This window comes from Pantherophis guttatus, chromosome 6 (assembly GCF_059756535.1).
Source record: "Pantherophis guttatus breed Tessera chromosome 6, ASM5975653v1, whole genome shotgun sequence".
Classification (NCBI taxonomy): domain Eukaryota; kingdom Metazoa; phylum Chordata; class Lepidosauria; order Squamata; family Colubridae; genus Pantherophis; species Pantherophis guttatus.
Genome location: NC_142068.1, coordinates 28,598,591 through 28,610,706, shown reverse-complemented (window position 1 = coordinate 28,610,706; position 12,116 = coordinate 28,598,591). Strand labels below are relative to the sequence as shown.

The 12,116-nt window shown below is 36.3% G+C and overlaps 1 protein-coding gene across 1 annotated transcript in view; it reads left to right on the top strand.

Annotated features, from left to right (window-relative positions):
* LOC117678308 (carboxypeptidase B-like) overlaps positions 1-12,116 on the top strand; it is a 30,365-nt gene that overhangs the window by 6,979 nt on the left and 11,270 nt on the right. Inside the window, exons 4-9 of the mRNA XM_034439276.3 lie at positions 285-409; positions 1,784-1,883; positions 3,060-3,161; positions 8,835-8,936; positions 11,102-11,212; positions 11,296-11,386. Of these exons, the coding sequence (XP_034295167.1) occupies positions 285-409; positions 1,784-1,883; positions 3,060-3,161; positions 8,835-8,936; positions 11,102-11,212; positions 11,296-11,386 (631 nt within the window). The remainder of the gene's footprint in view (positions 1-284; positions 410-1,783; positions 1,884-3,059; positions 3,162-8,834; positions 8,937-11,101; positions 11,213-11,295; positions 11,387-12,116) is intronic.

The window sequence follows — 12,116 nt, the reverse complement described above, 5'->3', positions numbered from 1 at the left end:
TACATATGTTGTGCAGTGACAATAAAGGTTATTATTATTATTATTAAAACGTCTAAGTATGTCTTTATCATTTCTAAGTACATACATCCCTAACGTACAGTGGTTTAATCTCCTAAAGGAAATATGACATGTATTTAATAAACAAATTATAAACTGTATTGTACCCATCATTTATTCCATTTCACCCCATAATCCAAGGGATACTGTAATAGGGGCGTTGATGGAAATGTTTGAGCCAGCCTGAAATCATGTGTCCTTTTTTTGCCATGGTTTTCTCTGTTCAGGTTGACTTTTGGCGACCAGATTCTGTTGAACTAGTGAAAGCAGAAATGACTGTTGATTTCCGAATTGAAGCAGACAAATGTTCTGAAGTTGAGAGCATTCTACAGCATCGTGGACTGAACTATGAGTGTGTTTTTGCAGTATTTATTAGATAACATATAAGTGGTTCAATGGTGCACAAATCTCCATGTAGATTGTGCTATGAATAAAACAAAAATAGGGATTAGAGTTGAATGCATCTGTCAATTTTGGTCCCTCTCTAGTTCTAGTTTTTCCCAACAAATTTGATTTGTCTTGTTTTCACATCAGTTTCAAACTCTTGGAATTTTTTTAATATTTTCTTCAAAAGTAATCTATTTTTACCAGATAGTTTTACTAACATGCCTAATAGTATGTAATATTGCCTTATGTATGATTTTTCCATAAACATTCCATATACTGAACTTGCAGAGAGATCTGAATCTCTGCATGGTTAGGTCTTTTTAAATTGACAAGTCAATATATCTGAGATTTAGCACAAAACGGTGAGTAGTTTTGTGAGTAGTAATTAATTTCAGGATGCAATTAAAAAAAATAGGATTAGGGGGAAAAATAGAGAGTAAGACTTTCACCTCAGATAATATCAGATCCAATGGGGTAGAGAAACCAAGCAACAAAATAAAGTCCTCAAGTTTAACACAAAATCAACTTTATTTAGCATTTACATTTTTCCCCAACACTGTAAATATCAATTATAGTGGATAGAAATGAAAACTGAGCTGTGGAAGATAGGATTCATCCATTAGTTATGCACTGATGAGATATTGTTTTCCTCTCAGTTGGTAATCTTGTAGTACTGTAGACCTTGACAGTGTAGGATTGTCACAGTGTCAAAAGAAAGAATTATTTCACCATGCGTGGAGATGCTAGCTCCCCCAATGATGAATGTACACAATTCAGCCTGCATCACAGAGCTCTTTGAGAGATTGTCCCTGACAAACTTCAGAGAAGTGTCCTTGCTGTAACAATTCAAGATAGGAGCCTTTGATATGCATCTGAGATACCCTGACTTCATGTCAGTGTAACTAGATCAATTGTTAATTACAGTATTATGAAGGTTGAGATGCATTGCAAATTGTGTGTCTCATACTCTCCAAATGCAAATTACAGTCAACAAGGATATGATGTTGCACATATCCAGTCTCTCCTATTCTGATGCCTTCCAGATATATTGAAGTTGCAACTACCAACATACTGTATGCTATCATTAAGGCTAGCAGTTCCTAAATATATTGGTGCCTCTTCATATCTGGAGAATGCTTGCCTGAGAATCTTTCTGTCAAAATCAAATCAATTCACTTCATAAACTGGAATGGGAAATTCAAACCCAACAAACAAGGCCTGACTTGCATAAACTTACTGATTAACATGGGGAAGAAGATCAGACCCTAGGAAATCTGGACAGTACAAAAGAAATTGAAATAACCCATTTTGACCCATGTGTATTATTGTTTCATTGCAGAATTTTAATCGATAATCTTCAGGCTGCCCTTGATAGACAACTGGACAATCATGCTCGGGTTGCTGGATACCATTATGAAAAATATAATAGCTGGGAAAAGGTAAGATTCACATGTGAAAATTCTCCTTCTCATTCCATTTGGCAGTTTAGCTTTAAAATACTACTCTGCTCCTCACAGGCATAAAGAACATGCAGTTTAGAAGAAGCACACCAAGGGTGAAATCCAGCAGGTTCTGACAGATTCTGGAGAACCGGTAGCGGAAATTTTGAGTAGTTCGGAGAACCAGCAAATACCACATCTGGCTGGTCCCAGAGTGGGGTGGGAATGGAGATTTTGCAATATCCTTCTCCCAGGAATGGGAAGGGAATGGGGATTTTGCAGTATCCTTCCCCTGCCATGCCTACCAAGCCACACCCACCAAACCACACCATGCCCACCAAGCTGTGCCCACAGAATCAGTAGTAAAAAAAAATTGGATTTCACCACTGAAGAACACATACTTTTCTGCATAAATTCCAATCCTAGAACCTTTAGTTAACATGTTCCTAGGCAAGAAAGGTCTGTCTCCTTTTGTCAGAGCTAGGAAGTTCCAACCAGTTGATACAGAACTAGATTGGAAAAGCGAATATGAACGTCTAAATGTGGCAGCCCAGGATTCAAGATTCTCATGATGCATACTATTTTCTTCCAAGTTGCTGACACCATTTATATTGGGAGTGCTTGTTTCTTCTTCAGGGAAAGGGCTGCATTTGGCCTTTGAGTGAAATATGGAGCCAGGGGGGAAAAACAACAACCTCAATATAATTGGCCTTTCCATTGAATCAAAATTAAGTCTTGTTAACTTGACTGTTTCTAGTCATGTATTTAATAATTTCCTGGTTGCAGCTCATTAAAGCGATGAATTTATTGCTGCCTCTGGAAATTATCAAGGCTGTGGAGACAACAAGCAATCCTCCAGCCTTAGGTTGTCCACTTCTAATTTACACTGTCCTATTTGTCTCCAAGTTATTTCCCCTGGTAAAAGAGAAGACGGTAAAGGGAAATGTTTACTTCTTTTTTCTCTTTTAGTTGTGCATCAAAGAAAGATATATATATAACTCAGTCTCTGGGCACTGACCACTTCTAATACATTGGTCTGAATTCTTCAGGAAAAGAAAAAAATATTTTCCGTCTCTTATCTAGGCAACAGGAATCTGCATGAACAATTAGTCTTAGTCATTCTTTACATCCTTTCTTTCTGTCATTAAATGCTCTGATCTATTTTTTAATTGACAGATAGATGCTTGGACAAATGATATTGCCAATGAAAATCCAAGGCTTGTTTCCCGATTACAGATAGGAACAACTTTTGAGGGACGTCCAATGCCTCTCCTGAAGGTATTCAATATTTTTAAAATTTGTTTCTAAAGCCAACGTATCAGGTTTGCTCTTGGCAATTTGCAAATAGCAACTGTTGTTAAGTTTTTGTAAATACTGGATATGTGTTTGTATTTTTTTAAAAAAATGCTTTAGGAAACCAACATACCGGTAGATTTTATAAATTCCTTTATGGAAACATTTTTGATTGATAGTGAAGTCTTCCTAAATATCACAGTCTGCAATAAAAGCTTTTGACAGTTTGCACATAAAAATTCAGCCATTTTCCTGTAAGCAAGGTAAATGGTAATTTACTTTTGTTTAATTGTGTACTCCATCTGTTGTTTGTAAACATATTTGCTACAAAGTGATCTATATACTTCAGAAAGAACCCCCTTCCCCCTCTTTTTTCCTTGATAATGAAATGCAAACAATTAATCAGATTTTCCTCTTAACACAAAAAACAAAACCTTCGTTATTTCATCATGTTGGAAGGAAAATCCAATTCTTCTCTCAACCCCCATGTAGTAATTTAGATCTGTTTCACAATAGTACATTAAATGTTAAGAGGGAGGGAGTGGGACCCCATAAGGACATCTTTACAATACCTAACTAATCAACTGGTATAGAATATACCTCTTAGAATGAGCAAAAATACAGAGAGTGACAATAATAAAAGGAGCAGTTCCCCATTTCTGTAATGCTAAGATTGAGTTGATTCTGTCCACCTGATTGTATGATTTCAAATGAAGTAATTCTCTTTCCATCTGGACCTGAGCTTCATCAAATTCTGACGTACACCTTGTGTTAGTCATCCAGAAACTGAAATACAAAGAACGGTTCCCGCATAATAGAACTTCTCGTAAATACATCATAAAAGATGTGATTGATAAGACTTAAAATTTGCATCTATGTTAGGGAGAAAAGGCTACTATATACAATCCCAGTATGACTATTTCCTTTCTAAGATCCAATGTATGTGGTGATTTCAGTATATGGCAATATTATGATAATTTTATACCTCTTCAGGCTGAGTTTTTTTGCCTTATTGCATGACATATTTAAGTCAGATTCTGTTTTTATTCCACCTGCCCCATTGCTTGGTCACATTTGAGGAGGTCCCAGTCAGTTTATGCCATGCAATCGATGCATACATATTATATTGCTCAATATGGATGAACTAGATAAAAGTTGGAGATATAAATTAGTTAATCCATGGCAGCAGCTCCCTTTGTTAGAAAACTAACCTACTGATGGACCTGGAGTTCAAACAAGGTCTCTTTATGGCATGGCGATGAACTAGTAGTAAGCCAACATCTTGAATGGAGATGCCGAAGCTCAAGGCTGCATCATTCAAAACTGACCTCAAAATGGCTACATTTGAATGCAAGCACACTAAAATCACAGGAGAAAGTGCCTTTTCCAGCCTTAAACATTTTCTTTCAAAAATATTAAAAATTGTTCTTGACACCACCATCCCCACACCTTTAAAAGTCTTCCTGCAGCTAGTCAATCAGTCTAGAGCAGCATTTCTCAATCTTAGCAACTTTAAGATATGTGGACTTCAACTCCGAGAATTCCTGAGCCAGGGAACACGGTTCCCTGTATGTTGAGGGTGAGACTTACTTATTAGAGGACTCTCTGAAAGATAATTCACCCATTTTCTCTACCCCATTACCACTACTAAGAAGTGGAACTTACACTCATTGTATTAAAGTGCAGAATGAAACAGGGGTGCACACTGAGTAGTAGAAAGCTCAGCTATAACCTACACTTTGAAATATGTCTTGGGAACACAGGTATCTCTTTCAATGGTAATATGTAGGATAGTAAGCCTGTTTTTGCCAAAATTGTGCTTATGTTCTTTGTTACCAATTCTGTTCTACTTGTACATATATAGAGAAATGTTGTAGAACCCTACAAGACTCCAATGCTCCTTCCTGCAAAAGGAAGCCAAACTCTGGTCAGATTGGCTAGAACTTTTCTCCATTCAGGGAAATGAGGAGCTGATAAGATCAGCATGGGATACACTTCTCTTCTTACTAACATTTGCTTTAAAAGGTCATGAGAATAGACCCTACATCATTATTGGAGAACCACAGGGTTGACTTGCAAGAGCTTTTCCTAAGGGTGCAATAAACCAAGCACTACAGCTGCATTTCTTCCTTTCATTTTGGTTTAGCTTCTATGCAGCTGTGATCCAGCTGCTCTGCAAATTGAAAGATTCACAGTGCCAGGATTTGCAGAAATTTGCCTTTGGTTTGCAGAGTTATCTCTTTAATTGCTTTCACTAAACCATATCAGAGCAACACCTAGCCCTGTTCAGCTGATATTTTTGCACACACAACTGAACATGCAAACATGTGTGTTTGCAGCCTCTTCCTGCTTCAAATAATACCAGAGACTGGTCTGAAAAGTTAGTTGTCTGTTGTCTGAGATGTGACATGATTGCCATATATACATGTAAACACCTCCATGTGACTTGGAGCTCTGCACTACCACACTTCCAGATATATTGAGCAACAAACTCCCTCATCACTAAAATATGCCAGTTGAGGATGATGAAAATTGTGGTGCAACATCTGGAAGGTGCTAGGGAGAAGAAGGCTAGCATAAGTAACAGTACACAAGAGGCCACATATTCACATATGGAAAAGGAGATTGGATCTTAAAGAACTAGCTGCTATCAGAATTATCACCTTTACCCAATTTATAGCAGATGTCTCTTCCCAAAATTCACTGCCCCATTAAATGGCAATCAATTGTGGGATATATGTCATTCCTTTTCAGAGCTACAATGTAATATTTCAAATGTATTTTGACAGTAAAAGATGAGTCCGAGAAGTGGTAGCTATGGTAAGGACAAATTTGCTTCCTGTTGAACTTTAAATAGTTGTAGCATATTGTCCTCTCCAGGAACAAGGACCAGATCATTGTTGGTCCACCCACAGAGCTTAATGAAGCTGATCAGATTCCAGATAATTAATTGGATTCCAGTGACCTGTTTGAGTCATCTCCTGAGCACTTGATACAGGGGCTTCTTCTAAACACTGTCTTCCACATCTCAGAATCCCCCGGCATTCTGAGCTGTTGCAGCCAATGATGCATAAGGCAAAGCAGCTTGACTGATTATGGGACAAGCCTAAGGATGCAACCATATGGTCATAGTGTAGGCATCATTACAAACCCTATGATTTTGTGATCATTGACCTTAGAGATGAGGCAAGGGTTTTCCTTGTTACCACTTAGAGGAAGGCTTAAAGCACACTTATTTATCGTGGCTTTTGAATGCTCCCATTTTATTTATTTATATTTTATTTTATTTATTAATCCCATTTATAGGGCCACCTATTTTACAGAAGCGACTCTGGTTTAGTTGTAGTTTGTGTTTTATATCTGTTATTCTTTTAACACTGTTTTCATGGATATTTTTACTGTGTTTTTGTAAACTGTCAAGACAGAGCTATTAAGTGGACAGACAACATAAACATTTCTTGATAAACAAATAAGTGTTTTCTTTTAAACTTTTCAAAGTTGCTTTAAAAACTGCCTTGAAAACAGCATAAGCAGAATTGGCGTAGAACATTTTCCAGCTTGTGGCTACTATTTTTCTCCATCCTCAGTATGTCCATGAAATTAAGCTGTGACATGACTGGAGGTGGGGATGAGAACTGTGCTGTTGCTAGTGCTGACATTTTAAAAATAATTAAGGCTTTCCAGCATGAAAAACATAAGCATTTCAAATCTGTTCAAATCAAATCAAATCTTTATTACAGTCATGGATCAGCATAAGGAGGCTGGAGTATAGCCATTGAAAAAAGCATATAGATATATAGAAATAAAAATCTTTTAAAATTATGAAAAGCTAGAAGGTATAGGTAAAGGTAAAGGTTCCCCTCAAACATATGTGCTAGACTCTAGGGGATGGTGCTCATGTGCTGTCCGTTTCAAAGCCGAAGAGCCAGCGTTGTCCGAAGATGACTCCATGGTCATGTGGCCAGCATGACTAAACGCCAAAGGCGCATGGAACACTGTTACCTTTCCACCAAAGTTGATCCCTATTTTTCTACTTGCATTTGTATGTGGTTTTGAACTGCTAGGTTGGCAGAAGCTGGGACAAGTAATGGGAGCTCACCCCATTACGCAGCACCAGGGATTCGAACTGCTGAACTGCCGACCTTTCAATCGACAAGCTCAGCATCTTAGCCACTGAACCACCATGTCCCTTCTGATATATATAAATATATATAATTAAAAACTAGAAGATAGACAGACAGACAGACAGACAGACAGACAGACAGACAGACAGACAGATAGATTCCAACAAACAATAACAGTGAATTTGTATTTTATTATTGTTATTTTGCAATATTTCAATTAAATCATTAAAAAGTTACCAAAAAAATATTGTATAAGTATTGGTATATAGCCCTGGTGGTGAACCTATGGCATGTGTGCCAGAGGTGGCATGCAGAGCCCTCTCTGTGGGCATGCGCACTGTCGCCCCAGCACAGATGAAAGACTGCTGGACACGCACCGAAACAAGCAATGGGCAGAACAGGGCTCTGATTGGTGGATGCGATTTTGTTTTACGCCTCCCATTTAAGTTGATAGACAGCGGAGGGGGGAGGGCTGTACTTTACTTGTAAAAGAAATGGTGACCAGATTTCAAAGCTCTTGCTCTTTATATGCTTTTGACTAGCCAGTGGGCTAATGTTGCACTTTGTTTTCCACTGTTTTGTGATCTGAGGTTTAATTTGCTAAAATTTAACATTGTGTTAATGATGTACATGAGTACATGAGTACAGTCTGAGTACATGAATATGAGCAGGAGGCTTTTGTATATGAACTGACTTTTGAGTTCATATACTGAGCAACATATTGAGCAATGTGGTTTTTTTTTTTTTTAATCCCAACTTTGATAGAAACTACATGACTAGGAAGATTAGTTCCTTGTGCCTTTAGTGGTTGGGAATTTCACCAGATGGAGCTTGTCATACTTCTTCACAATAAACATCCCTCTTGTGAACTACATTTACAGATAAGGGAGCCCTGTCTTCCTTTGCATCTGGATACTTTATGCCTTACTATTTATGTAAGAGGCAAAGTTATATAAAAACAATATAGTGCAGGTAGCCAGACTCTAAAGTTACACCATAATCACCCAGGATAAAATATGGTGGTTTGTAGGGATGAAGAAAAATACTAAGAAATAAATTATGGCCAAAAACAAAAACAAAAAGGAGGAGAGCTCTTTCCAGGTGAACCCAAGTAAGATTGGAACTACTATTAGAAGCAACTCTGGTTTAGTTGTAGTTTGTGTTTTACATCTGTTATTCTTTTAACACTTATTTCATAGATATTTTTATTGCGTTTTGTGAATTGTGAAGAACTATTAAGGGGACAGGCAACATATTCATTTCTTAATAAATTTTTTCTTTTACATTTTTGTTGTGTTAAAAATTGTTTTAAAAACTATTAGAAATTTTTAAGAAGAGATTGGACAATCATTTGTCTGAAATGGTATGGGGCTTCTTGCCTGAGCAGGGGATTGGACTAGAAGACCTCCAAAGTCTCTTCCAACTCTTTTATTCTGAGTATTTTCACTGTGTGAGAGTATTTGTACTATGCTATTTGAAGACCATTAAATATTTGTATCCAATTGTTCTTTCTTTCATTCATTTTCTTGTATAGATTGGGAAGCCTGGTCAAAATAAAAAAGCTATCTTTATAGACTGCGGCTTCCATGCCAGAGAATGGATCTCACCTGCTTTTTGCCAGTGGTTTGTACGAGAGGTTGGTGACAAAATATCAGTGACAGAAATTATTGATTCAACTGAAAGTGGAATTGGATGGGATTGCAAAATTAAAGAAAAATTATTTACAATTCCTCAACATATTCTCATTGTTATTCCAAAGTTGTTGTCTTTCCTATGAAATAGCATTCTACTTTGATTTTTCATTTGATTCCCAGTTCACATTTTGAAACATTTTTTTAAAATTGCCATGAAGAATGCATTGCAATAGCATAATTACACTGTGAACACAGCACAGTTTGCTATTGCCCCCCCAAAAATGCTGATTACCCCCTTTGCAAAGTTTATTCTATTCACCATTAAGAGAAAATCTGTTGCAGTTACAAAGGGTTAGGATTATAATAACAAATGGGGGAGGGGGTCTTGTAAAAAGATATCATTATATTATAATTAAAATATAATAAACAGATTATGCCATATGAAATGTATCTAACAATTAATGTACATTTCTAAAATAAGTTTAAAGAAGCTGCACATTCTCCAGAATGTTAAAACAGATAAAGAGCAGCTGCTTCTATTCTTGATGTCCATAGCTGTTTTTTAATGTCACTATTTAATTTATTGGTTTCTTAGTTTTTGTTTTTGTTTTGTTTTTTAAGGATCTTATGCTGCCTAGCATGCTGAAAATTTTGTCCTTCAATGGTGATAGTCAGTACTTCAGTTTGCTTTTAGGAATATCTATTTCTGAAGACACAGATATACAAAATCCGATACAATCTTAGTAATCATGGTTCACCAAAGCCTAGCAACATGAGAGCATTATGGGTTGAGTTTCTCCTTTTCCTCAGATCTGCAGCCCTTTGAGGCAACATCTGTTTAGAGAAACATCTAGTCTTCATCTTTCTGGATATAAATCAATTCCAGAGTTGACCATAGTCCTTTATGAAGGCACAGAAAACATTTCAGTTATTATTGTTTATATTCATGCCTTTCTTTTAAGAGCTCGAGAATGGAGTACATAGCATTTTCTCTTCCAATTCTTCCCTATAACAACTCCCCTACAAGAAGGTTGGGCTAAGAGAGCGTGAGTAGACTTTTAACAGCTAAAGTACCAACAAATGGGTTTCCCCAGTCCTGATCCATCTTTACTATTACCCTACATTCTCTCTTTTTAATCTCAAAGTTGTAATATTTGGGGTCAATGCCATGCAAATTGTATTAGGAAATCCTAACTCTTACACAAACCTGCCTTTTTCTGTGCTGTGGCAATCCTATCAGAATCTCATCCCCTCCCAGGATTATTTGGGGATGTAATCTCTTGTGCCATTTCACAGAAATCAGCTGATCAGGAGCATTCTGTTATGCTCTGAAAGAGTTCACTCTAACTTCCTCTTCCCATCATTTTAACTGTTTGCATGACCAGCTAAAGCTACCTTCTTTTGACCCAATGAAGTATAGAATGTAAATGGGATCTAGAGCATTGACAGATTTGCTGTGGTGGCAGGATACAAATTCTTTTCTTGTCCTTTAAAATGTGGAGAAGCAGTTTGAGAAGTGAAAACCACGTCGTTAATTTTATTTGCTATTCAGATTGATCTGAATAGATCAATCTTAACCCATCCAGTAATGCAGGAGAGAGCAAAATTTTGCCTTATTTACAATATTAAAGTTATCAAATCTAATCAGAGACCCCATTATTAACTTCTATTAAACATTTAACATGTTTACTAATTGTCACATAAATTTTGAATAATGGAAAAAGCTATACAATTAATTTCTAATTACAGATATCTAATCACAGATACCATTATAACCAGTTAATTTTTTCATATATCTATTCAAAAGCTTAACCCATCAATTAATATTACAGATAGATAATTATAGAACACTAAAAGGCTCTCTTTATAGTCTTTCAGTGACATCCTGATTTCTAAACAATATCAAATCTATGACTCTTATGAATTTTGTCCGTCTATATTCATTTAGCAATTGGCATCCTCAGTATTACCAAACTAATTGGCAAGCAGCTGAAATTTGAATGAGTGCTCTTGATTCATGCTGCTGTTTTATTTCTCTCCATATTTTTCTTCATATTCCTATTCCTGTGCCAAAAACATGTAATATTATTTGGTAATCAAGCAAATGAAAATGACATAAGGTCAGTCATTTAGATTTATCCTCACCATGTCTGTGGTTTGTATGTAGGCTGTTCGGACCTATGGAAAAGAAACCATTATGACTCAGCTTCTGAACGATGTAGACTTCTATGTCTTGCCTGTCTTGAATATTGATGGTTATGTCTATTCTTGGACAAAGGTAAATAATACACAATCAGCAGGTCATAATTATTGTATCAATTATCTTTCAAAAGGTACATTCACAAATCTGTTGCATTTCAGAGTCGCATGTGGAGGAAGACTCGTTCTGTAAATGCTGGTAGTACATGCATTGGTACTGATCCCAACAGAAATTTTGATGCTGCATGGTGCAGTAAGTATCCTGTTCTCTAAGAAGGCAAAACTATGCTCCAATCCTATGTGGATTATGATGAATTCTTAAGAGTTTAAAAATATCAACTCTAGTTGAGTTCCAAAATCTTAACACAATCATATAAAAAATAAACAATATTTAACCAACTGAATCTCCAAATGCAAGTTTTCGAAGAATATAAGATCAAATTCTTCTGTGGAAAGATACTGAAATACTAAAATGTATTGTAGAGGAATTTAAAACCTCTCTAAGAAGGAAGTGCTCTGTGGTTTAGAACTGAACCCTATTCAGTTTCTTCCACATAAATTACATGGTCTTTCTCTCTGTCAGCAAGAGGCAAAAAAAAAGTCTTCCTCTTTTCAGAGAACAACATATTAGACACCCCACTATATATAAAATAAAATAAAATCTGAGTTTGTATAATCCTGTATGCTATATACTTTGAATTAATTGGGCTCCTCCCTTATAAATAACATATTTGTGGAAACGGTTGAGCAAAGTAATTTTTGTCCATTTCTATATGTCTGAAATTTTGTTCATGTGAAGCATGTTCACACTACAAGTGATGTGGCAAAGCAAAGTAAAATATTCACTCATGCATGTATTGACACAAAAATAGCGTCCTAGGGTAAAGTCTTGTTAAATAATACAGCTTTGCAAATCCCTCAAGAGAGGTCCTTCAAAAAGCACAGGAACAGATACTAACTTCTGCTTTGGGAATTATAAAAAC